At 36.5% G+C, this 27,097-nt stretch overlaps 2 protein-coding genes and 1 pseudogene across 4 annotated transcripts in view; 2 read left to right on the plus strand and 1 right to left on the minus strand.

Moving 5' to 3' along the window:
• Positions 1-5,595, plus strand: part of Ccdc163 (CCDC163 homolog) — a 32,758-nt gene extending 27,163 nt beyond the window's left edge. Inside the window, exon 9 of the mRNA XM_074080280.1 lies at positions 5,496-5,595. The gene's annotated coding sequence lies outside the window, so the exon portion shown is untranslated. The remainder of the gene's footprint in view (positions 1-5,495) is intronic.
• Tesk2 (testis associated actin remodelling kinase 2) overlaps positions 5,579-27,097 on the plus strand; it is a 114,305-nt gene continuing 92,786 nt past the window's right edge. Inside the window, exon 1 of one of the 3 annotated variants that reach the window (XM_074080275.1) lies at positions 5,579-5,800. In XM_074080275.1, coding sequence (XP_073936376.1) covers positions 5,579-5,800 — 222 coding nt within the window. Of the gene's footprint in view, positions 5,801-8,959; positions 9,034-27,097 lie in introns of those variants that run through there. The other 2 variants (XM_074080277.1, XM_074080276.1) reach the window with 2 other exon arrangements.
• On the minus strand, positions 22,177-22,397 carry LOC141424955 (signal peptidase complex subunit 1-like; annotated as a pseudogene).

Raw genomic sequence — 27,097 nt, forward strand, 5'->3', positions numbered from 1 at the left:
ATCTGAGTAAGTTAGGCTATCTAAAACTTTCTACAGTGCTTTTGAGGGTTTAGCCTAAGATATAAATATGCTTCTTGGACCAAAAACTATTGTGGAACTGTTACAAAATAAAAGTTTGAGAATCTGGAAGCTTGGCTTGCACACTGGGCTGTTATTTATTTGCCAAATTTTAAAAAATTTTCTTGGCTTAAGCATACTGCATAGCTGTTGTATTAACAACAGACTTTAAAAAAATCTGTTAACTTTTTTTTTTTTTTTTTTTTTTGGTGTACTGAGGATTAAACCTGAGATCTTGTACATGCTAGGTAAACACTACCATTGAGCTATATCCCCCAAAACTTTAATTTTTTTTTTTTTGATCCTGGGCTTTGAACTCAGGGCTGTCACCTTGAGCCACTCCCCCAGCCCTTTTTTTTTTGTGAAAGGTTTTTTCGAGATAGTGTTTCAGGAACTGTTTGCTCAGGCTGACTTTGAACTGTGAGCCTCCTGATCTCTGCCTCCTGAGTAGTTAGGATTACAGGCATGAGCCACCAGCACCCAGTTTATGTTATTAATTTTTCTCTTTTACCGTCTTTAACCTTAAAAAATTTAAATATAGGAAAGTGTACAACATAATAGATACTACCTAGAATCAGCAAGTTATTACCAAGAAATAACAAATATATAATTCTGTGTTGGCTATAGATTTACTTATTTATTTGGTAGGACTGGGGTTTGAACTCAGGGCTTCGTGCTTGCAAAGCTAACACTCTATTGATTGGGCCACACCTCCAGTCCATTTTGTTCTGGTTATGTTGAAGATGGGGAGGTCTCACCAACTATTTGCCTGGGCTGGCCTCGAACCTTGATCCTCACGATTTTCCAAGTAGCTAGAATTACAGGTATGAGCCACTGGTCCCTGGCACTATATGTTTATTTTTTATTATCTTTTTTATATGTTTATTTTTGAATAAAAGGAAATGAAACATTTTTGCTATAGTTGAAATCTCTTTCTTTCTTCCTCTCTCCCTCTCTCTCTTTTTGTGGTGCTGGGGATTGAATCTAGCATGCTAGGCAAGTGCTCTACCACTTGAAGTACATCTTCAACCCTGAAGGTACTTTATTTTCCTTCCTTGCCTCATTTCTCTTCTTTTCCATCATGAATTTAGTGTGTTTCTAGTTCATGCTTTTAGACAGTCACTGTAATTGTGTATCTTTAAATAATAGTTATGATTGGAGTTGAATGTTTACTGTTTGCCACATACTGTTCATCTAATCAATAACCTTATGGTTAATATAAGGATTAAATGAACTAATATATTAAAAATATTATAATGTGGCTACTATTTTTCTTTCTATTTTACAGTTGGGGAACTGGGATTGTAGAAAGGTGAAATAACTTGTGTAGGGTCATATGAGTGCAAGTTATAGAGCAAAGATTTGAGCCCAGATTGTTTACTGTAGCAGTCATAATGTTCATTACTATAGTATCCTGCCTCTTTATAATATGGAATATATGTATTATTTTGTGTTTTAAAAAATACATTTAAAAATAGAAATTGTATTATATTGTAGGGGTGGCCATGTAGTTTTTTCGTTGTTGTTGTTTTTGGTTTTTTTTCCTTTGGTACTGGGGTTTGAACTCAGGGCCTTCACCTTGAGCCACTCCATCAGTCTTTTTTTGTGATAAATTTTTTTGAGATAATGTCTCATGGAACTATTTGCCTGGGCTGGCTTTGAACCTTGATCCTCCTGATCTCTGTCTCTAGCTAGGATTATAGACATGAGCCTCTGGCGCCTGGGTAATGCAACTTTTTTGATCACTTTAAAACTTTTTTCAATGAAATTTTGATATCACTAACTAAACTTACTTTCCTCCCTCCACTCAGCATTGCTTTTAAAATACACCCGCATTACTACAGATAATTTATATAAGTGCTATACAGTTCACTGAGAAATATGCTACAATTTATTCCTCCTGTAGGTGTACTTTAGGTTGTTCCTCCCTGTTACATATAATGGTAAAATGAAAAAAATTAGCCAAATATCTTTGTTCAGGTTTCCTGTACTTGAGATGGATGGCTTGCTATGTAGCCCAGGTGGGCCTCAAACTCAGTAGGTATCCCAAGCTACCTTGAACTCACGTCTCCTGCCTCACCCTCCCTAGAGATGTGATTATTGGAGTGTCACCAGGCCACTGCTAAGCCTACAGTATTAAAAAAATATGTTTTCCTCCTTGAAAAGTTCTGTGAGCAAAGATATGTTATTTATTTTTAAAAATAAGAGTATTAAAATTGTGGGCAGGGGGCATGGTTAAAGCACTTGCCAAGCAAGCATGAGGTCCTGAATTCAAACCCCAGTCCACCAAAAAAAAAAAAGTAGGTTTTTTTGTAAAACTTTTAACAGGACTCCTACCAAACCAACTAAATTGGAATTAAGCAAGTCCTTACCTGTTCCTGCCTAGCTGAGAATGTAAAACCAGACCCATAGAGTACAGCAAGCAATTTTGTCTTCTGTGCTTTAGTAGAGAAAACTAGGATCTTCCATCCCTAGGAACCCTGAGGGCATTGAGGAGATTAATAATGCATTTCATTAAAAATTAAATATAGCTGAGCATAGTGGTTCACATCTGTAATCCCAGTATTCAGGAAGCAGAGGCAGAAGGATTAAGAGTTTAAAGCCAGCCTGGGCTATCTATCAAGACCCTGTCTCAAAACAACCAAAAAAACCAAAAAAACAACCCCCCCCACACCCCAAACAAAAAACCCTTCAACGCCCCCCAAAACTACATGTATTATGTATATATCTGAAATAATAAAAAAGTCAGTAGATGACAAATCTGTCAAATTGGTTAACTATGTTTTATATATTGAGTTTCAATTTACTGTAGTTTGTTTTTGTAAAGTTGAGTTTCTTTTTCTTTTCTGTTTCTATCCAAATTCAGTTGGTCTGGCCTTCCTCTGCACTTAAGTCTCTATCCTCTGTTCTACTCAGATGACTAGTTTAACTCCTTCTAACTTTCATAGCAGAAAAGCATGGAACAAGTAAGTATGAAATGCAAAGATCTTGAGCTTTGGTTAAGATGGAGCGTGGATCCAGTTCTGCCACCTGTGTCTTCTTAGGCAGGTTACTTAACCTTCTGAACCTACTTTTCTTTCTTTCTTTCTCTTTTTTTTTTTCTGTACAATGGAGATAACAGCTACTTTGGAGGTATGTTTTGAGAATTAAATGAGAAAATCTTGGTAGAATTCCTGGTGCTTAAAAAAGAAGCTATTAATATTCCCTCTCCTGCTGTAAGAGGATCTTCAGCTCAGAGAATTCACAAGAATCACTGTGGAGCTTAGTTAAATTTCCATGCCTTATCCCCAAGAGATCCTGATTTAGTATGTCAGGCATGAGACCTAGAACTCTGGGTTTTGAAGCAGGTAATTAAAAAAATTTTTTTTCTTTCTCCTTTTATTTTATCATTTTTACATTTACTTACATGTGTATATATTGTTTGTGCCACCTCCCCCAGCCTTCCTGCTTCCAGGCAGAACCTGTTCCACCTGATTTTGTTGAAGAGAAAATATAAGAGATAATAAGAAAGACATATCATTATCTAGTTTGGGATAAAGATGGCTATACAGAGAGATTCCTAGCATTGATGAAGCAGGTAATTTTGAAGCAGATGATCAGTAGACATAACTTTAAGATGTGTACTCACATGGGTACTTGGTTTTAAGTTTAGCTTTGTTAATAACTAGCTTATAGCATTTACTGAAAGCATTTCCACTTCTTTGGCCTTGCATTTTGTCAAATATAAAATGAATGACTGTACTTCATGAACCAACTGGCTATAAAATTAAAATTTTTTTGTTTTATAGCTCTAACATTTGTTCTGGGACCTTAAATATTTGGCTGGTTGGTCCTACTGCCACTGTTTGGTAGTAGCTCAGTAGAGTAGCTCAATAGGTGGTGGGGTTTTGACTCAGGGCCTTGTGCTTGCTAGATAGGAAGTCTACCACTTGCGCCATGCCTCCAGCCCCTAAATGTTTTTGTTTTTTTGGGAACTTGGATTATTTTTCCTTCAATAAAGATTCTGGTAAAACAAGTTTAAGTAAAAATAATCTATTTTTAAAGATACAGGGATCTCTTATGGAATCTTAAGCCAGAATTCAGTTAGGACTCAGGAATTAGGGACTACAGTACAATAGGGGAATCAAGCCTCTGTCTCTCCTCTCTCTCTCCCTTTCTCCTCTTCTCTGCAAGTCGGCCTCAACCTCTTGATATTTTCTGACCTTCAGGCTGCGTGGTAGACAACAGCTATGGCCAGCAGCTCCTGAGTTTACATGGTCTCCACTTTAGAAAGCACTCGTGTTGAGGCTGGAATATCTTAATTCCAATTCCACATTATCAGGAAAGCGTCTGGTTCATATTGGATAGAGTGCTGACTTTTGGCTGTGGGAAGAGAGGCAGGTCACGTTGAATGGATGGCCCTGGGAGCCCTGCCACTATTCTCCATGGTTAGAGATGAAGGAGGTAGGCTGAGTAGGTATTCACCACATTTATGAAAATGTCTCACTAGTTGAACAGTCACAATGTTGTATTTTGCATGTGAAAAGCAGAAAAGGGAATAAAACCCCTCACAGAATAAAAACAATGTTATATATTGCATAGGGCCCTTATAATCAATTCTCATGGGTTGAGGGGAGGGAAGGGAATGGAAGTAGGGACACTGGCTGAAAGAAGAAGTGAATTTGTGCTTTTATCCTTGTTAATGTATATATTGGAACCTTTTTTTGTGTGTGTGTGTGGTACTGGGGCTTGAATTTAGTGCCTTCGCCTTGAGCCACTCCACCAGCCCTTTTTTGTGAAGGGTTTTTTTCAAGATAGGGTCTTGGGGAACTATTTGCTCGGGCTGGCTTTGAACTGACATCCTCCTGACCTCTGCCTTCTAAGTAGCTAGGATTACAGATGTGAGGCACCACTTTCATTTTTTAAAAAATATTTTGGCTTCATTTTTTACAGTATGTGAAGCTGTAAAAAGCATTGGTAAGAGCACAGAATTTTGAATTAGTCTTGCATTTTAATTTAATCTCTACCAATTAGTAACTGTATGATTAGTGACCTTGCTGTAAAATGAACATAATAATTCATATTAATAGATTATTTGAGGATCAAATGACATGATATAGGTAAAGCTCTTAGACTAAGCACATGCTCTGCTAATACTATTGTTTCCTGGAAAGTGGTGGTTGATGGAATGATGGATACTATCATTGTTATTTTGTTACCTAGAATGTAATTGATGATGGTCATTGTATTCTGCTCAAGTTAAAGACTGGCTACATCTTAGGTTTTAAGTGTATCTGGTTTTTTTTTTTTAATTTTTTTTTTTAAGTAAAGACATAAAAGTACCAGAAAATTTGGAGCTAGAATGTAAAAGGAAATATTTTTGCATTGAGAGTTCATTGATTTGATGTATTTATTCATTACTGGTTTTAATGAAAAAAAATTTTTTTTGTCTCATTTAGTGTCAAGTTGGAAGAGAAACACAATTCAACGAAAACTTATTATGTGTGGAGTTCCTTTTTAAAAGAAGAAGTGATTATTGATTATGGATCGGAGCAAACGGAATTCATTTGCAGGATTTCCTCCACGTGTGGAGCGTCTTGAAGAGTTTGAAGGAGGTGGTGGAGGGGATGGGAGCATGACCCAGGCTGGAAGAGTTTGGCCATCTTCGTATCGAGCTCTTATAAGTGCCTTTTCCAGACTGACGCGCTTGGATGACTTCACCTGTGAAAAAATCGGGTCTGGCTTCTTCTCTGAAGTGTTCAAGGTGAGTGAGTGATGCTTCAGCTTATTTCATATGTCTTGCTGCTGGTCAGATTTAATGCAGAGCTGATAGTTGAGTTTAACTAGAACATCAGTTTTGCCTAGTCAGGTGCTGTGGATCTTGAATACTATTCTAAACTCTTCTCCCAATCTAGTTATTAACTTTAAGATATTTTATTTGTGTCAATTATACAAATAATACAGGCTGATCAAAAATTCAGTGAATATAGGAGTCTCTGCCACCCCTTTCTGCCCCATTCACATATGTATGTGTACACGTAAATGTATGCACATATGTATCCTCCAGTAACAACCACTATTTGATGTGAATAATTCTGAACCCTTTTCTGCATTTATACATGTTGTATATACACATATATCCTATATATATACATATGTATACATGCACACATATATAAATTATATACACACAGCATACACTTTTTATTTTGCTTTAATTTTTGGGGGCAGAATTGCAGTTTGAAATCGAGCATCTTATGCAGGCCCTCTACTGCTTGACACGTGTGTCTACGCCTGTTTTTGTTTTTTGAGATAGTCTTGCTATATTGTCCAGGCAGGTCTCGTTTTTTTTTTTTTTTTTTTTGGTGGGACTGGGGTTGAATTCAGGGCTTCGTGCTTGTAAAGCAGGCACTCTACTGCTTGAACTATATCTCCAGTCCATTTTGCTCTGGTTATTTTGGAGATGAGGTCTGGTGAACTGTTTGTGTGATCCTCCTGATGTAAGTCTCCCAAGTAGCTAGGATTACAGGTGTGAGCCACCAGCACTGGCTCAGTATTTCTCTTTTTTATGACTGCCTTATTTCATTTAGCCTATTTAAAATTTTTGATGAACAACCAAACTTTTCTCCAGTAGTTGCACCATTTTACATTCCTAACAGCAATGTATAAGGGTTCCAATTTCTCCACATTCTCACTACTTGTTCTTTTCTAAAATTTTTTTTTTGTAATAACCATCCTAGTGAGTATGAAATGGCATCTCACCATGACTTTTCTTTGCATTTCCTTAATGACTGGTGACGATAAACGTCTTTTTATATGCTTATTGGCCTTTTATATTTCTTGGAGAAACGTCTACGTAAGTCCTTTGTACTTTTTTGAATTGGGTTGTATTTGTGAATTTCATGTATAAGGGATATTACTATATTCCTTATCAGATATATGATTTGCAAATATTTTCTCCTATTATGTGGTTCATTTTTTCAGTCTCCCCCCACCCCCACCCATTTTTTTTTGAGGCAGGTCTGATTATGTTACCCAGGCTGGTCTCAAACTCCTGGACTAGTTAGCCTTCTGCCTCAGCCTCCAAGTAGCTGGGATTATAGCTGTATGGTACCACCTCTGGCTAAACTTTATCTTTTAGAGCAATAGGCAAGCACTGTACTTCTTGAGCCACATCTGCAACCCTTTTTGCTTATAGTTAATTTTCATATAGAATCTTGTGCTTTTTGCTCAGCTGGCCTCAGACTGCAATCTTTCTAACTATGCCTCCTGAATATCTGGGATTACAGAAGTAATTTACTTCATGCTTGCCTTGTTCTTTGAGAGGGTCTCATTAACTTTTTTTTTTCCTGGCTGGCCTCTCACTGCCATGCTCCTATCTCTGTCTCCCAAGTAGCTGGGATTACTGGCATGAACCACCATGCCTGGCTTATTTATTTTTTTAAATGATTTTGTGTGTTTGTGGTGCTGGGAATTAAACCCAGAACTACATCCCCAGCCCTAAATAAACTTATATTGATGTGACTATCTACATTTATATTAGAGTTCATTTTTGCTATTGTGCATTCTGTGAATTTTAACAAATGTATATTCCTCATTGTAGTATCATGCAGAATAGTTTCACTGTTGTAAAAATTCCCTGTGCTCTGTTCATCCCTCCCTAACCCACGTCAACCACAAGTCTTAAACCGTCTCCATAATTTTACTTTCTCAAAATGTGACGTAGTTGAAATCATGTAGTGAACAGCCTCTTCATGCTCACTTTTACTTCATAGTATGCATTTACATTTCATTACTTTTCATGGTTCCATAGTTCATTTCTTTATAGTACTGAATTACATTTTATTGTCTGAAGGACTGGGGGTGTGGTTCAGTGGTAGAGCATGTGTGAGGGCCCTGACTTCAACCTCCAGCACCAAAAGAAAAAAAGTTCATTGGATGTATGTACCATAGTTTATTTATGCACTCACCTACTGAAGGACATCTTGGTTGTTCCATGTTTTGGCAATTATGATATTGCTGTAAACATTCACATACAGGTTTTTGTGGGGATATAAGTTTTCAGTTCATCTTAGTAAATACCAAGAATCATGACTATTGGATTGTATGATGAAAGTATGTTCAGTTTTATAAAATGACATTACCATTTTGCCTTCCAGCCAGCAGTGAATTGAGAGAGCCTCATCAGCATTTGGTGTTATCAGTGTTGTGGATCCTGGCCATTTTATTTTATTTTACATGTAGTAGTACAGGTTGAGTATGCCTTATCTGAAAAGCTTGGGACCAGAATTGTTTTAGATTTTGGATTTTTTCAGATTTTACAATATTTGCATATACATACTGAGGTATCTTAGTTATGGGACTCAAGTCCAAACATGAAATTCATTTCTGTTTCATATGTATCTATACATATAGCCTGAAGGTAATTTTGTATAATATTTTAGTATATGTGCAGTTTTTGTTTGTTTTTTGCTATACTGAATCTTGAACTCAGGGCCTACAGCCTGCTTGGCCAGTGCTCTACTAATTGAGGCATACCCTCAGTCCTGCACCTGTATTTTAATCATTATCTACCATAAAGTCAGGTGTGAATTTTCTACTTATGGCAGTGCCCAAAGAGTTTTGGATTTTGGAGCATTTTAGTTTCTGGAGTTTTGGATCAGGGAGACTCAACCTGTATTTCATTGTTATTCTAATTTGCAGTTTCCCAGTTATCTTTTCATCTAGCTACTTGCCATCCATATATCTTAATTAGTTAGTTGTCTGTCAGGGCTTTTGTCCATTTTAAATTGGGTTATTTTCTTATTATTGAATTTGAGGGTTTTTTTTTAATATTTTGGATAATAGTCCTTTATCAAATGTGTCTTTTGCAAATATTTTTTTCTCAGTCTGTGGCTTATCTCATTCTCTTGACATTGTCTTTCACAGAGCACAAGTTTCTGTTTACTTATTTTTTGGCAGTACTAGAGATCAAATCCAGGGCCTCATACATGCTAGGTAAGCACTCTACCATGGAGTTATACCCCTAGCTAAAGTTTCTAATTTTAATGAAGTCCAGCTTATCAGTTATTTCTTTGAAGGATTGTGAGTTTGATGTTATATTTAAAGAGTCATTGCTAATCTCAAGTCCATCTAGATTTTCTCCTATGTTGTTTTGTAGAGGTTTTATAGGTTTACATTTTACACTTAAATCTATAATTCATCTTGAGGGTTTTTTTTTGTGGTTTATTTAGTCTTCTTTGTTATCATTCATCAGAGTTTTCTTGTTTTCCTCATATAAATCTCGGGTATATTTTGTTAACTTTATACATAAGTATTAAATTTTGCCACATCCCACAAATTTTTAAAAAGTTGGAGTTTAAATTTTATTTCGTGTAATATATTCCAAATTTTCTCTTGAGTCTTTGTTGACTCATATGTTATTTAGAAATGTATTGTTTAATCTTCAGGTATTTTGGGATTTCCAACCTATCTTTTTGTTAATTGATTTCTAGTATAATTGTGGATCTGAGAACAGACATTATATGATTTTATTCTTTTAAGTTAAATAAGGTATATTTTATGGCCCCAAATGTGGTCTATTTTGACATATTTTATAGATATGAGAAGACTGTAATCTGCTGCTGTTGGATTAAGTGTATAGATACCAGTTTCATCCATTTGACTCATGGTCATTAATCTCTGTTCAATCCTGTCTTTACTAGTGTTCTGTCGGCTGTACCTGTCCATTTCTGATAGAGGGGTGTTAAAGTCTTCCATATTGAATAGTGGATTCATCTATTTCCTATTGGATTCTATCAGTTTTTTTCCCTCATGTATTTGGCACTCTGTTTTTAGGTGCATATACATTTATGTTGTTATGTCTTGGTGTATTTACCACTGTATCACATGTAATGTTTCTTTTTATCCCTGATAAAATTTTCATTACTTTGGAATCTACTGTCTCTGAAACTAATAAGGTTCCTATTGCTTTCCTTCTTTCTTCCTCTCCTCTCCTCCCTGCTCCTCCTTCCCCTTCCTTGTCCCCATCTCCCTCCCCTCCCCTTACCTTTTGGTTTTTAGAAACAGTCTTTCTATATAGTCCAGGCTGGTGCCAAACTTCTTGTGATCCTCCTGCCTCAACCTCCCAAGTGCTGTGAACTACCATTTTTTGGACGAGGCTCATGTTTTCCCTGGGGCTGGCCTCAGACTGTGATCCTTTTACTTATGCCTTCTGGGTAACTGGGATCACAGGCACGAACTGCTTTTTTTGTTGAGAAAAGTTCTCACTAACCGTCATCCTTTTGATTTCTGCCAGCCGAGGAGCTGAGATTACAGACATGAGTCGCATGCTTGGTCAGATATATTTCTTTTAAAAGTATTCTTAGTGGTTGCTCTAGCACTTGTAATGTGGAGATTCCATGACTTACAATGGTTTGACTTACCATTTTTTGGATTTTATGATGATACAAAAGCAATATGCATTCTGCGAAATCTCTGCTGTGAATTTTGATCTTTTCCTGGGCTAGTGATGTGTTGGGTGATACTCTCTTCTCTTCTTGGGCAGCAGCAGTAGCTGCAGCTCCTAGTCAACCACATGGTCACCAGGGTAAATAACCAATTGGTAAATAACCAATTCTCTGCAATGTACTGTGTGCCATCGTCTTTTGGGTGTTGTGTTTTCACATCCCATCATGTTTACAAGATGCCCATTTGGGGTGTGCATGTGTGAGATATTTATTTAAAATTACACTTGTTAAAAATAAGGTGTGGTGGTATATGTCTGCAATCCCAACTGTTTGGGAGGTGGAGGCAGGAGGATCATGAGTTTGGAGTTTGAGGCTGGCCTGGGAAAAATTAGTGAACCCTGTTTTAAATCCTATTAGTAATCTTTTTCTGACAAAAATCCTCATTTTAAGGGTCACAAAAGAACCTTCTCAATTTAATGAAGGTATCTACCATATTCCCAACATCATATTTAGAAAATATGAAATAAGAAAGTCATTCCAGTAAGATGAAACCAGTTAAAACTACCTTCAACTGTGTTCAACATCATCCTAGGTATCAGTGTAATGAGACTAATGGAGGAAATGTTATTAAAAAACAAAAGTAGCTGGCATAGTAGCTCAAGTGGTAAGAGTGCCTGCCTGGCAAGCGTGAGGTCCTGAGTTCAAACCCCAGAGCTGCAAAAATAAATAAATAAATAAAATAAAAGGAAACATAGAACTATTGTTGCTTGGAAATGATATGACTATTTAGAAAATCCTTGGACATTAACTTATCAACCATTAACTATTAGAATTAAAATAAAATTTTGTAAGGTGACTATATATAACATTAACATACATAAATCAGTAGGTTTCCTGCAAATCATTAATAACCAATTAGAAAAGGTAATGGAAAACAAGAATCCATTTACAATAAAATATCTAGGACCAAACACAACAAAAAACACATTAACCTTGTATTAAGAAAAATCATGGCTGGGTGCAATGAGTGGTTCACACTTGTAATCCCATCTACTCATGAGACAAAGATTGGAAAGACTGTGATTTGAGGCCAGCCAGGGCAGAAAGTTAGCAAGACCCCTCCTCAGTTAATAAGCTGGTCATGGTGGCATACACCTGTGATCCTGGGTACATGGTAGGCAGATTGTGGTCTGAGCCAAAATGCAAGACCACACCAGAAAAATAAAAGCAAAAAAGGTCCGTGGGGCATGGCTCAAGTGATACAGTGCTAGCTCAGCAAGTGCAGGGCCCTGAGTTCAAACTCCAATACTGACAAAAAAAAAAGTCAGGTGCCGGTGGCTCATTTCTGTAATCCTAGCCACTCAGGAGGCAGGGGGATTACAGTTTGAAGCCAGCCCTGGCAAAATAACTCAAGAGACCCTATCTCAAAAAAAACCATCACAAAAAAGGGATGGTGGGGGGACTAAAGGTGTAAGCTCTGAGTTCAAACCCCAGTACCACAAAAACAAAAAAACAAAAAACAAAAAACGTGACTGAAATCCCCTTGATCAGTTTGGAATGCTTTCGATAGAAAGTGAGAATGTATCTGACTGACCATAGCCTAAATAAAAATAAGGGTTTATTTTCATCATAAAACAAAAACCACAGAGGTAGCAATTGCTAGCATTGGTTGAGTTCCTCCATTGGCATCAGGGTTTGTTTTTCTGCACTTCTCAAACTTTCCCTCCTTATGGCAGCTTTATAATTTTATAGCTGCCAGATGACAACTTCAGTTCCAAGGCAAGAAGAAGAGGAAAGAGAATCACCCAGTAACATCTTTTCCTTTTGTCAGGAAGAACAAAATCTTTTCCAGAGTCCCAACAGATAGCAGATTATGTTGCAATAGTCAGAGCTGTGTTCAGTGGCCACTTGTAGTTAAAGGAAACTGGATAAGTAACTCATATGGGTCTGTGAATAAAATGGAGAGCTCTGCAGGAAATAACTCTATCATTAGTATTGAAAAGATGCTGATAGGGTCTACCACAGGCTTAAAAGATCTAAAGAAAGAAACTTATGTTACTGGAATTTTAAAGTCACCAATTTGCCAAGATTAATTCTAAAATAAATATATTCCCTATGGAAATGCAGGGGAATTTTCATGGAATTTAACTGATTTAAAAATTTATATGGAAGATCTATGCAAGAATACACAATGTGATTTTAAGAACATTTAAAAGCAGTAAGTATGGCAGAGCAATAGATAAATAAATAGTGGATCAGGATAGTGTTCAGAAAACAAATTAGGTTTTTTTTAGTTTCTCTTTTGATTAATGAACTATAGAAACCCAATTTTAAAAGTTTGACTAAATTAGTTATGCATTTAATATACACACATACAAAAGCACAATGAAAAGTTCTTAAGAACCTTGATCAAGAAGGGTACTTTGGTGTGCAGTTGTAGTCCCAGCTACTCAGGAGACTGAGGTAGGAGAATCAGGTGAGTCCGGAAGTTCAAGGTCAGCCTAGGCAACATCTCAAAACAAACAAAAAACCTGCCCAGAACTCTGCCCAGTTTCTACTACTCTCCTTTCCCCTCTCCTTCTCACCTCTGTCTCTTAACAAAATAAAGCATATCATACACAACACTCCAAACTTTGCTCCCGGACCCCTACCCCAGTGCTAGCTCTAGGGATGGAAGCCAAGGTCTCCAATATGCTAGACAAATGCTCTATACTAAGCTACATTCCCAGCCCTGAATTGTTTTCAACTTATATTTAGGAGATTTTTCCATATCATACTTCAGTGCTTAAGTTCTTCCTCAATCTTTCATGTATTTGCAAAGTATCACGTTGTATGGATGTTTAATAATTTAAGCAGGTCCCCATGAATATTTTGGTGATTTCTAAACATGTCATTAAACAATCTTTTAAATTTAATTTTATTTGTTTTAAACAGTTTCTCACTATGTTACCCAGGCTGGCCTTAAACTCTTGGGTTCCTTGATCTTCCTGCTTCAGTCCCCTGAGTAGCTAAGACCACAGGGCAAGGTGCATTGTTTTTTTCTTTTTTTCGGGGTGGGGGGGGTAACTGAGTTTTAAACTCAGAGCCTCATCTCATGCTTGTTAGGCAAGTGCTTTACCACTTGAGTCATGTCCCAGCAAGGTACATTGCTTTTAGGGACCTGCTTTTGGGAAGAACGATTTTATCAGAGTCTAATCTGCTGAGGTTTTATCACAGCCCATGGTATCTATCCATGGGGAATTTGGTAACCCTGTAGATAACAAAATCTGAGGATGCTTAAGTTCCTTGTATAATTCTTTTTTTTTTTCTCTCTTTTCTTTCTTTGGTGATACTGGGGTTTGAACTCAGGGCCTCACTCTTGCTAGGCAGGCACTGTACCACTTGAGCCATTCTGCCAGTCCTTTTTTATATTGGGTATTTTTGAGATAGGGTCTCTCCAACTATTTGCCTGGGCCGGTTTGGAACCATTATTCTGCTTCCTAAGTAGCTAGGATTACAGGCATGAGCCATCAGTGCTTGGCTAGAGTTATGCTTTTTTCATAATTGGGTTGGGAAACCTTCCAGTTTTTATCCTTACATCATGTGATAGGTCATATTACATAGGAATTTCATGAAGGTTAACTGGAGCTTCTCTGTAAAACCATCTGGGTCTGGGACTTTTTAGAGGTAGATTTTTTTTTTAGCACCTTTTCAACTTAAAAAAATTGGTTTTCTTTTCAGGTTTTCTTCTCCATCTTAAATAATTTTTGTTGACTTTATCTTCTTGGGCATAATTAATCTCATTTAAATTTTCAGATTTAAAGGCATAAAGACTACATAGTGACTGTTGTAAAGATTTCTAGTTTTTTTAAATTGCAGTGTTTTCCTCCTTTCATTTTTTTTGGGGTGGTGGTGGTATAGGAGTTTGAACTCAGGGCTTGTGTGCTTGCAAAGCAGGCATTCTTTTGCTTGAGCTACACCTCCAGTCCATTTTACTATGGTTATTTTGGAGATGCCCAGGCTGATCTTGAACCACAATTTTCCTGATCTCAACCATCTGAGTAGCTAGAATTACAGGCATGAGCCACTGGCACCTGGCCTTTTTTTTTTTTTTTCCTCGAGATAGTCTCTGCTGTGTAGTCCAGGCTGGTCTGAAACTCAAGATTCTCCTGCCTCAGCCTCCCCAGTGCTAGACCTGACAGGACCCATTCATGTGATTATCCTTGCATCATATTTGTTCCATTTTTTAATTACATTTAATAGAGCTGGAGATGTAGCTCAGCGGTAGAGTGCTTGCTTAGTATGCTGAGACCCTGAAATGCCAAATAAATAAAGAAATTACACTTAACAAATTTATTTTAGGTTTCTTTTCAAAGGATTTGCTTTTTTAAAAATCAATTATTATTCATTGATAAACCCATGACTTAAGAAATGAAAGATTCTACAAGCTGGCTACATAGTACCAAAGTCTCATTGCACCTGTATCTTTTATCTATTCTAGAGAAGTTTGATTCTGTATGTTTGCAAGATCTCCACATAACTCCATCCTGGGCAGAAACTGACAGTCAAGTAATTGTCTTTTGATTCTACTGATTATCTTCTGCTTATATGTGTTTTACGGTTCACTGTTGTCTTTTTTTTTCCCCTATGGAATCTATTTCTGTCATCCATTGTGCAGGCTGGACTGCAACTCCTGGACTCAGCTATCCTCCTGCTTCAGCCTCACAATTAACTGGGACTATCAGCACATGCCACCAGGCCTCGCTGGGATCATTGATTTTTTTTTTTTTTGGTGGTACTGGGTTTGAACTCAGGGTGTCCTGTTTGCTAGGCAGGTGCTCCACCACTTGAGCCACTCTGCCAGCCTGGTTCATTGATTTTTTAATTTTATTTTCATTACTTCCCTTTTTTCTCAAATGAATTTTATTATCTATTTATTCATTTATTTTGGTGGAATTGGGATTTGAACTCTGGGCTTCACTCTTGTGCTACCATTTGAGCCATGCCTCCAGTCCTCCATTACTTTCTTTTGCCTCCTTTCTTTGGCATGTTTTTTCTGGTTTCTGGAATTTTATTCTTATCTCAGTTTTTCCTAATATTTTTTTGTTCTCTAATATGTGCATTTAAGCTTACTCGTTCCTTTTGACTTGGCCATATCACTAGTTTTTATGTAATTCTTTTTCATTTTATGTAATTTGGTTTTGGTTTCATTTCCTTTTTTATGCAATAATTATATAAAGTGAAAATTAAAAATCTCCACATTGTAAGTTTTTTGGGTAGCTTAAAACTTTTTTATTTTTATTTATTTTTTGGGATAGTTTTTTGATACTTAACTTCTGATTTTAGCATAGCACAAAAAATGATCTGATGTCTACTTTTTGGAGTACAGTTAGATTTTTGTTTTGGCTTACCACATGATTTTTGTTTATTTTTTTGGTGGTACTGGGGTTTGAACTCAGGGTCTCATGCTTACTAAGTAGTCTCTCTATCACTTGAGCCACTCTGACAGCCCAACACATGATTTTTTGAATGCTGCAAATGTAGTTGAAATGAGTATGATGTCTCTACTTTTGTTTGTTTGCATAAAATTCTATATATGTCTTTTAGATGCTTTTTTTCCTATTTTCAAAAGTTCTATGGTCTTTTGGTTTAAAGATTTCCCAATGTGTTTACGAATTTCCTCTTGGGTTTCTATGAGTGTTTTACATATGGCCACCTTGAGGTATATGTGAATTGATGCTTATGATTATTGTTAGATTGTACATTATAGATAAATTACATATTTTATGAATACAAAGTATCCATCTTTGCCCCATTTTATGCTTGTAGTATTTTTGTTTTATTTTGTACCAGTTTCACTTATCTTCCCTCTCATCATAAGCATTTGCCTATATATGTTGCTGTTTTGATTAAGTATTTTACCTAAGTATCTTTTTTGTCTCTATTTTATCCCATCTGTGATAGTGTTTTATGTGTATCTTCTGTAAGCAATTTTATATTTGGATTTTTATAAAAAAATGCTGAGTGCCAGTGGCTCATGCCTGTAATCCTAGCTACTCTGGAGGCAGAGATCTGGAGGATCACAGTTCAAAGTCAGCCCAGGGAAATAGTTTTTGAGACCCTATCTTGAAAATATCCATTACAAAAAAAGGGATCGTGGAGTGGCTCAGGGTATAGGCCCTGAGTTCAAGCCCCAGTACTGGAAAAAAATTATATTTCCCTATAAAGGGACAGAGATTATCATTTGTTTACATTTATTGTAATTAATTCTATCTTTATGCTGGATAAACTCTTAAATGGGGCTGGAGGCGTGGCTCAATTGGAAGAGTACCTGCCTAGTAAATGCAAGGCTATGAGTTCAAACTCCAGTATTGCAAAACAAACAAACAAAAAACTTCCTCAGAATATGTAGCTATTATACGCTTACTTTTTTTTTTTTAAACTAACTTCTTGCCGGTCGTGGTGGCACATGCCAGTAATCAGCAAGGTGAAGAGGATGAGGCAGGAGGATCATGAGTTCAAGGCCAGCCTGGGGTACACTTTAAAAAAACAAAACTAACTTCTGCTGTTGCTGATAGATTAAATCTTAGGCTGGTTGTTATTACTTTTTAAGTCAGTTTTTTTTCTTTCAGCTTGGGACTTGTTATACTCTTTCAGTTTAAGACTCATGTCTGTTTTCAGAAAATTCTTAGGCAATATCTTTTCAAATTTTATTTTCTCTGATCTTATATGCATATTATATTATTTCATGTTCTTTCATGTCTCTTAATTTTTTTCATATTTTTATTTCCTTGCTTTTTTGTGCCTATTTTTGGAGGGAGGAGGTGATTCTCATCTTATGTCCCTTATTACCTAATTCTTTTCTCATTTGGTTCTGCTCTATTGTTCATACATTGTATGTGTGTGGTTTTAATTTTAATTGCTATATTTTGCACTTGTAGATTTCTAGTTGTTTTTCTGAAATGTCTCTCATTTTAAAATAAACTACTTTTGTTTTTCTTTGGGCATCTAATTTTGTTTAATTTTAATTGAACTTGCTTTTAAAATTTCATTCACATGTTCTGTGGTTTGATATGGCTTATCCCCTCCAAAACTGTTGGAGATTAATCCTCATTGTAAATTAACACTTTAGAAGGTGGAAACTTAATCTGACTATGGTGTTTAGGAGGTGGCTTTTACAGATGATCAGGAGTAAATAAAGTCATCAGTGTGGAGCCTCCATGATTGAATACTTTTAGCCCTATAAAAAGAGAAAGACCAAAGAATACACAAATGTGTGCTCCTTTTCTCACCATGTGATACTTAGGTAGGCCTCTGTCAGCAAGAAAACCAACACAGCCACACGCTGATGGCTCATGCCTGTAATCCTAGCTACTCAGGAGGCAAAGATCAGGAGGGCTGCAGTTTGAAACCAGCCCCAGGCAAATAGTTCAAGACACTCTATCTCAAAAAAAAAAAAACCATCACACACACAAAAAATCGGTTGGTAGAGTGGTGGGCATGGTGACTCACAATTGTGATCCCAGCTACTTAGGAGGTAGAGATACGAGCAAGGTCTGAAGCCAACCCAGGCAAACTCTTGAGGCCATATTTGACAAACAAGCTAAGAGGGCAGGGGGTGGCTCAAGTGGGATAGAGTGCTTGCCTAGCACAAAGCCCTAAGTTCAAACCTTAGTACTATCAACAACAACAACAAAAATCTGTTATTTATTTATTTATTTATTTACTTTCTTACCTACTCCACGATAGTAGTAGAGCACTGGAGTGTAAATTCTGTGAGGGTAGGGACTTTTTTTTTTTTTTTTAACAACCGATAATTTATTTAAATAGTTGACCTAGCCATTTGCAATGATGACCTCCACCTTGACTCCTGGCTCAACACTGAGGGAAGTACTCTGATCTGGAATTGAACCCATGTCTAAGAACCTTTAGTAGGCATTTTTCCTATGGTGATTCTTAAAGTAGGCATCTGATATGGCCCTTTTACTTTGAGATTCTTTTCCTTTGTGTCTCTAGACTTTTTTTTTTTTAAAGTGATTCTGGGATTTGAACTCAGGGCCTCATGTTTTGCTAAACAGGTGCCCTACCACTTGAGCCACATCTCTAGCCTTCCTTTTGTGCCTCTGGTTAAGGGCCTTCTAATTAAGTGAATTGCTACCTCTGGTTCCCTGGATGTCTTTCTGATATCTTTAAAGGGCAGGACTGTGGTGTGACTTTCTGACCAATTTATTCCTCTGTGAGAGGGAACATAGATAAGTCAGTCAGTAAGCAGCAAGTGGAACAGCCCAGCAGCACCTATGACTCCCTTTTCCTAGAACGCTACATGACTCAAAATCAGTGCTTTTTAAGATTAGTTTATAGCAATTTTGCAGGGTATAAATAGTTCATTTTCTTGCTTTTTGTCTTATTCTTTTAATTTCTGGTTCCTATTTTATTGTTGAGAAAAGACATCTGTACTTTTATAAAATAAAAGTGATTTTTCTAATCACTTTTATGGTTTTATTATTTATATTTGTTCCATCTGGAATTCATTTTTCTAGATGGCTACTCAGTTGCACTACTAACATTTATATTTAATATTTTTCTCCACTGATTCCAAATGTCACCTTTATTCTATATAAAAATTTCCTATACAATGTGTTTTGGTCTCTTTCTGGACCCAGTTTTGGTCAGTTGACCTGTGTATCTGTTATAATAATTTAATCATTCTGGCTTTATCTTAATATTTGATTAGTCTACTTCTCTTTTTCAGAATTTTCTTGGCATTTCTTATTTATTAATTTTTTTCTGGTGGTACTTAGGGCCTCATGCTTGCTATGCAGGCACTCTGCTGCCTGAGCCACTCCACCAGCTCTTATTTTTTAATGTGGGTTTTAGAAGCCAGTTACCAAAACTGTTAACATTTTAATTGAGATTATAGTGGGTAGTTGATATCCTTTTGATATAATTTTTATATAAGCACATGGCATCATACATTATATCTATTCAAGTATCTTGTGTCCCCTGGTAGATATTAAAAATGTTTATATGTACCTTAAATACTACTTGTAATTTTTTTTTAGGAGGGGTACTGGTGTTTGAACTCCAGGCCTCATGCTAGGCAGGCATTTGTGTTGGAGTATTTTTTCAAGATAGGGTCTCACAAACTGTTTACCCGGGGCTAGCTTTGAACCTCGATCCTCCTGATCTCTGCCTCCTGAGTAGCTAGGATTACAGTGTGAGCCTCTGGCACCCTGCTTATTGTTTATAATGTGTATTGTTAGTTTTTTCTTTTCTGTTATAATTGTAAGCTCTCTATGTATCTAGGGTTATTGATGTTTATACTTTTTTCTTTTTGTGATACTAGAGATTGACCCCAGGGCCTTGAGCATGCTAAGCATGCATGCTGCCATTTGAGCCATGCCCTCATCATTTTTGTTTGTTTGCTTGAGATAGAATCTTGCTAACTTTTTGACCTCAAACTTGTGATCCTCCTGCCTCTACCTCCCCAGAAGGTGGGATTGCAAGTATGTACCACCACTCCTACCTCATACATTAATTTTTTTTTTATGTAGGTACTCTACTGAGTTTAAGTTTTGCAATACATTTTTCAATTGATTTGCTTTGGTTTTCCAGCTATATAATCTCTGAATGATGATACATTTATTTATTTCCTATTTTTATACCTCATCCTTTCTTAGCAAATTGCGTTGAGCCATACCCCAGCTTGGTACATTCCTCTTGTTAAAATGAGTGGCTTTCAACCAATAATTTGAAAATGTGAATAGAATATGAGGGTTGACCGTTCTGTAAGAGGGAACTCCTCTTGCTTGAGTACTTGCACTGGGACGTTAGTCTTTTCCTGCCTTTGGAATGGAGCTGAAAAAGCAGCTCTTCTTGGGTTTTAAAAAAAATTATTAATTTTAATTTTTTGGAGGGAGGGGTATCACTGTATAGCCCAGGCTGACCTCAAACTCACTGTATAGCCCAGGCTAGCCTTGAACTCATGATCCTCCTGCCTCTGCCTCCTAAGTACTGGAATTACAGGTGTGCACCACTACACCAAGCTCTGTTTGGTGATTCTTTTTCATGGTTTTCATTTCTCCTTTAATTTATATATATTTTTATTTTATCAGAAGCCCATCTTCAGGGGGAAATGTTTTCCTTGGAAGTTCTTTTGTTTTAGGTTGTGTATATGAATCAAACTGTAGATATATTCTAATATACTGGTCTCACATTTGCATTTACTGAGGTCATTTAGGTTCTGGACTTGAAACCTAGGTATTTTTATTTTAATTTGTTGGCTTAGGCTTTTTCTACAGAATGGTTCTAAACCTCATTCTCCTAGTTGATTCCTATTTGTCATTCAAGACGGTAGTAATAGTATTATGCTACTATGAATGACTATTACAAAACAGGAGAAAGCCAGTTAATTGTATTTCATAGTGTTTTAGAAAGTAAGTAGTGAATTTTCTGGTGAGATCATTATCATTGGGAATAAATCTGTTTATATTCTGTTCATGTAATAGTCTGATATGGGATTTAGTGAACTATAGCACTTGGACTGAGTCTGGACTGCTACTTGTTTTTGTATTATTTGAACATATCTGTAGCAGTCAGCTTTTTGAAACTATAACAAAATACCTGATACACATTACCTGTGAAGTAAAGAGGTTCTGGAAGTTCGTGTCCATGTCCAAGATCTGTGGCCTCATTGCTTTGGCCTGCAGTGGTGATGACACCTCATGGCAGGAGTGCATGTCAGAGTAAGTGACCACATCTGAAGTCAAGAAGCAGAGAGTAAGGCTGGTGGAGTGGCTCAAGTGATAGAGTGTCTGCCTAGCAAAGCCTAGCAAGCATGAGGCCCTGAGTTCAAGCACCAGTACTGCAATAAAAAAAATTAAAAAAAAAAAAGAAGAAGCAGAGAGTAAGGACCAGTGGGGTCCCACGATCTCTTTTGAGGGCATGCCCCCAATGACTTAAGGACCTCCCACTAGGATTTATCCCTTAAAGACCCATACCACATCCCAAAAATGCCACTCTAGGGGTCAGGCCTTGAATACATGGGCCTTTAGAGAATATTCAGCATCCAAACTATAGCAATGGTCACACCCAATTTGTTAATTTTTTTGGTGGGACTAGGGTTTGAACTTTGGGCTTCTCATTTGCAAGGCAGGCACTCTATCACCTGAGCCATACCTCCAATTAATTTTGCTCTGGTTATTTATTTATTTATTTTTTGGAGATGGGGGGTCTCATAAACTATTTGCCAGGGCTGCCTCGAACTGTGATCCTCCCAATCTCAGCCTTCTAAGGAGCTAGGATTACAGGCATGAGCCCCTGGCACCCGGATGTTAACTTTGTTGTTGTTTGTTTTGAGTCAGGGTCCCACTAAGTAGCACTGGCTGGCTTCAAACTCTTAATGCTCCTGCCTCTTCCTCCCAGTGTGCACCTCCAGGCCCAGCACTAATTTATTATTTTTTTCACTATCATTTATGTGGAATTTATTCATTATTTATGTATACCTGAAAGAAACATTGTATAGTTATGTTTTATGTTCTCTATTCCATAAAAAGATGATGAAGAGTATTTATAAATCAAAACCCAAGTGGGTTACAAATGAAGTATGAAAACAACTAAATCTATATACAATTGTGCTGGAAGAGCATTGCTCAAGTTTTGGTTATAAAAAATTTAAGGCATTTCAAAAAGTAGGTGCTTAATCATGAAAACCCTAATTATTTTTAGCATGCTTCTTAATTTTTCTACCCCCTGGTTTCTTGTCTTCTGTGCCTGAGTCTTGAATAGATAACCATTTAAGGGATTGTCGATGATAGATGGCCATAGAGAAAGTGTCAGTGAGTAAAAAAGAAGAATTTCTTGACACATCTGTTCAGCTATCTTCTGTTCTGTGTAATCCATCTGTGTGGGCAGTGAGGTCACATGTTCTAGCATGATTGGCTGAGGGGGTGGGCAGCAAGCAAGGGTGGCTGATACTCAGGGACCTCAGTGGCTAGAGACAACACCTTGTACAGTGTTAATTTATTTTTGACTTCCGTCTTTGTGCTACAGTGGCAAAGTTGAATGGTTGCAAGAGATCATAGGATCTCCAAAGCACTGTTATATTTACTGTTTGACCCTTAACAGAAAATGTTTGTCAACTCATGATCTAGTGTACAGCTAGGTGGTTAAGTTTTTATTTTTGATTACAAAGTACAGATGGTTATCGAGCCTTAAAAGTCAGGTTAAATAAAGCATATGTCAGTGACAATGAAAGGAAATACTTGGTATGGGAGATGCAAATTATGCAGGTAATTTAAGGACTTTCAGTAGTCTAGATAGCAAAAGAAGACTATACATTGAGGAGTATGGATTTATATGATTTATTTGTATTTTCTCAAAATAATTAAGTTTCAAAGTTTAGGAATCTGTACATCCTTTAAAATAGATCCTATTTATATTTTTGTTGTCATTGATACAGGTGTTTGAACTCAGGGATTTATGCTTGCTATGCAGGTGCTCTACCACTTGAGTGATTCTGTGAGCCCTGTACTGTTCTTTATTTAGTTCTGAAGTCTGGCTCTACAAAAGTTCCCTCTGACTGCATGCTGGTGACTCACAATTGTAATCCTAGCTACTTGGGAGGCTGAGATCAGAAGGATCGAGATTTGAGGCCAGCCTTGGCAAATAGTATGTGAGACCCTCATCTCCAAAATAACCAGAGCAAAATGCACTGGAGTCATGGCTCAAGTAGTAGAGCATCTGCTTTGCACGTGTGGAGTCCTAAGTTCAAACCTCCATGTCAGCCTCATTCCTGCCAAAAAGTTCCAAGTAGCTGGAACTATTGGCACATGCCAGTATGCCCTGTCTGGTTTTTTTTTTTATCTTTGTATCTTCAGTGCCTAGTACATATGCCCACATAGAAATCACTCATTTGTTGCATGAGGGAAAAATTATATATGCAGATATGTATGAGTGTGTGTGAATATAGAAATACATTGCAAAGCAATGTAACAGAAAGAAACTCTAGAGTTAGATTGTCTTGACTTAAATCTTGGCTACCATTTATAAGCTTTCTAACATTGGTCTTCATTTTCTGCCTTCATTTCTTCATCTGAAAAATAGAGATTGAAATTCTCTATAACTTGTGGAGTTATAGAGAAGATATGAGGTAGTGTATGTGAAGCACTTAGAATCATGTCTATACATAGTATAATGAATTTAAGGACTAATTATTTCTAACATAGGCAGCTAAGATCTAGTGAGTACATTCTTTGTGCTAGGTACTATGTTAAGAATTTGTATATATTGTCTTGTTTAATATCTGTAATAATCCTGTTACACTTCCATTTTTTTGAATGAGGAAATTAAGGTTCAAAGATGTTTGGCATCTTTACGAATATACCACAAGTAAATGGTGCAGCTAGGGTTTGAATTCCTATCTACCTAATTGATGAAAGAGTTCATCTAATTTTGATTCAGTATACAAGAAGGAAATTAGCTCCTTTATTAGTTTTTAATCTATTTATGTTATTTTTGGAAGGTCAGAATATATATAGACATATATATATATAGAGAGAGAGACATTCTATTTTCTTTATTAGTATATATTAACTATATAAAATGTGTTTCATTATGACATTTTCATACATGTACATAATTACTTTGAACATACCCCCTCACATTATCCTCTCTTGTCCTCCCCTCCCACTGGTACTCTTCCTCTTTCCAAATACTCCCACTTGTACTTTCATATCTTTTTTAAAGCTGAATTCTGATATGAGAGAAAACATATTTGTCTTTCTGAGTCATGCTTATTTCACTTAACATGATGATCTCCAGTTCCATCCATTTTTCTGCAGATAACAATTTTGTTCTTCTTTATGGTCGAATAACACTCCATTGTGTATATATATATTTTCTTTATCCATGCATTCATTGATAGGCACCTAGGCTGATTTTATAATTTGGTGATTATGAATAGTACAACAATAACGTGGGTGTGCTGGTATCCCTGTTATATGCTGATTCATGTTTCTTTGGTTATCTACTCAGGAGTGGTACAGCAGGATCATATGATAGTTCTGTTTTTAGTTTTTGAGGAATCTCCATATCTATAGTCCCTGCACTAGTTTACATTCCCACCAACAGTGTATAAGGGTTCCTTTTTCTTTGCATTCTCACCAGCATTTCTTATTTGTTTCTTTGATGATAACCTTTCTGATTGGGGTTAGATGGAATCTCAATGTAGGGTTGTTGTTTTTTTTTCCCTAGTACTGGGGTTTGAACTCAGGGCCTACACCTTGAGTCACTCCACCAGCCCTTTTTTGTCAAGGGTTTTTCGAGATCAGGTCTCGTGAACTATTTGCCTGGGCTGGCTTTGAACTGCAAATCTCCTGGCCTCTGCATCATGAGACACTAGGATTACAGGTGTGAGCCACCAGCACCCCTCAATGTAGTTTTGACTTGCATTTCCCTAATGACTAAGGATGTTGAACAGTTTTCATGTATTTATTGGGCATTTGTACTTCTTTTAAGAACTGTCTGTTCAATTCATTTGTCCATTTATTAATTGGATTATTTGTTCTTTTGGTGTTTAAGTTTTTGAATTCTTTATAAATTCTGGATATTAATCCCTTGTCATATGAATAGCTGGTAAAGATTTTCTTGCATTCTGTAAGCTGTCTTTTCATTCTGGTATTTGTTTTCTTTGCTGTGCAGAAGCTTTTTAGTTTGATGTAATCCCGTTTGTCAGTTCTTGTTCTTATTTCCTGGGCTGCTGGAGTCCTATTTAGAAAGTTGTTGCTTGTTCTTGTATCTTGAGGTATTTTCCCTATGTTTTCCTTTAGTAGTTTCAAAGTTTCAGGTCTTACATTAAGGTCTTTGATCCATTTTGATTTTATTTTTGTACAGGGTGAGAGATGGGGATCTAGCTTTAGTCTTCTATGTGTGAATATCCAGTTTTTCTAGCAGCATTTGTTGAAGAGGCTATCTTTCCTCCAACATACATTTGTGGCACCTTTGTTGAGAATCAAATGGCTGTAGCTCTGTGGGTTTACTTCTGGATCTTCTATTCTGTTCTATTGGTCTAAGTGTATTTTTTTGTGCTAGTACCATGCTATTATTGTTACTACGACTGTGTAGTATAGTTTGAAGTCAGATATTGTGATACTCTCAGCATAGGCCCTTTTGTTCAGGATTGCTTTGGCTATTCAGGGTCTTTTGTGCTTCCATGTGAATTTTAGGATTGCTTTTCTACTCTGTGAAGAATATCTTTGGAATTTTGTTGGGGATTACATTGACTGTAGGTCTCTTGGTAATATGACCCTTTTCACACTATTAATTCTGCTGATTCATGAATATGGGAGGTCTTTCCATCTTCTAGTGTCTTCTTCAATTTATCTCTTCAGTGTTTTCATTATTGAGGCCTTTCATTTTCTTGGTTAGGCCTAAGGTATTTTATTTTTTGAGGCTGTTGTGAATGGAATTTGTTCCTAATTTCTTTCTCAATATGTTCATTATTATATGTGGAAAAGCTACTCATTTCTGTATGTTTATTTTGTGTCCTGCTATTTTGCTGAAAGCACTAAGAGTTTTCTGGTGGAGTCTTTAGGACTATATAATATAAGATTATATCATGTGCAAATAGGGATAATTTGGCTTCTTCCTTTTCTATTTTTATCCCTTTTATTTCTTTCTCTTGCTTATTGATCTGGCTAGAAATTCAAGCACTATATTGAATAAGACACCTTTGTCTTTTTCCTGAACTTAGAGGAAATGCTCTCAGGTTTTCCACATTCAGTATAATGTTGGCTACAGGTTTGTCATACATAGCCTTTATTATGTTGAGGTATGATCCTTCTAGTCCTAGTTTCTTCAGGGATTTTATCATGAAGGGGTGATGAAATTTTTTTTGTCCTTGGTACTACGTTTTTTAATTTGCACATGTTAAGCTATCCTTGCATCCCTGGAATAAAGCCAACTTGATCATATTGTATGATCTTTTTAGTCTATTGTCAAATTTGGTTAGCAAGTATTTTCTTGAGATTTTTACATTCATGTTCATCAAGGAAATTGGTCTGTAGTGTTTTTTTTGTTGTTGCTGTTTGGTTGGTTGGTTGGTGTTGTGTGTGTGTATCTCCTTATCTGGTTTTGGTATCAGGGTAATACTGGCTTTGTAGAATGAGTTTGGAAGCATTCCTTCCCTTTGTATTTTATGAAATAGTTTGAGGAACATTGGTGTTGGTTCTTTTTTTAAAGTCTGATAGAATTCAGCAGTGAATCTGTTGGGTCCCTGGCTTTTCTTTGTTGGGAGACTATTTACTGCTTTAATCTCATTGTTCCCTATAAATCTGTTTAGGTTGTTTATATCCTCTTGGCTCAATTTTGTAGGTCATATGTGTCAAGAAATTTATCCATTTCTTCTACATTTTCTGATTTATTGGAATATAGGTTCTTAAAATGTTCCTTAATGATCCTTTGGATTTCATTGGTGTCTGTTTTTATATCCCCCTTTTATCTCTAGTTTTAATAATTTGGGTATTGTTTCTTTTGATTAGTTTGGTTAAGGGTTTGTCAATCTTGTTTATCTTTTCAAAGAACCAGCTCTTTGTATTATTTGTATTATTTGATTTTTTTGGCCCCCATTTCATTAA

The sequence above is a fragment of the Castor canadensis genome, chromosome 7 (genome assembly GCF_047511655.1).
Source record: "Castor canadensis chromosome 7, mCasCan1.hap1v2, whole genome shotgun sequence".
In the NCBI taxonomy this organism is placed as follows: domain Eukaryota; kingdom Metazoa; phylum Chordata; class Mammalia; order Rodentia; family Castoridae; genus Castor; species Castor canadensis.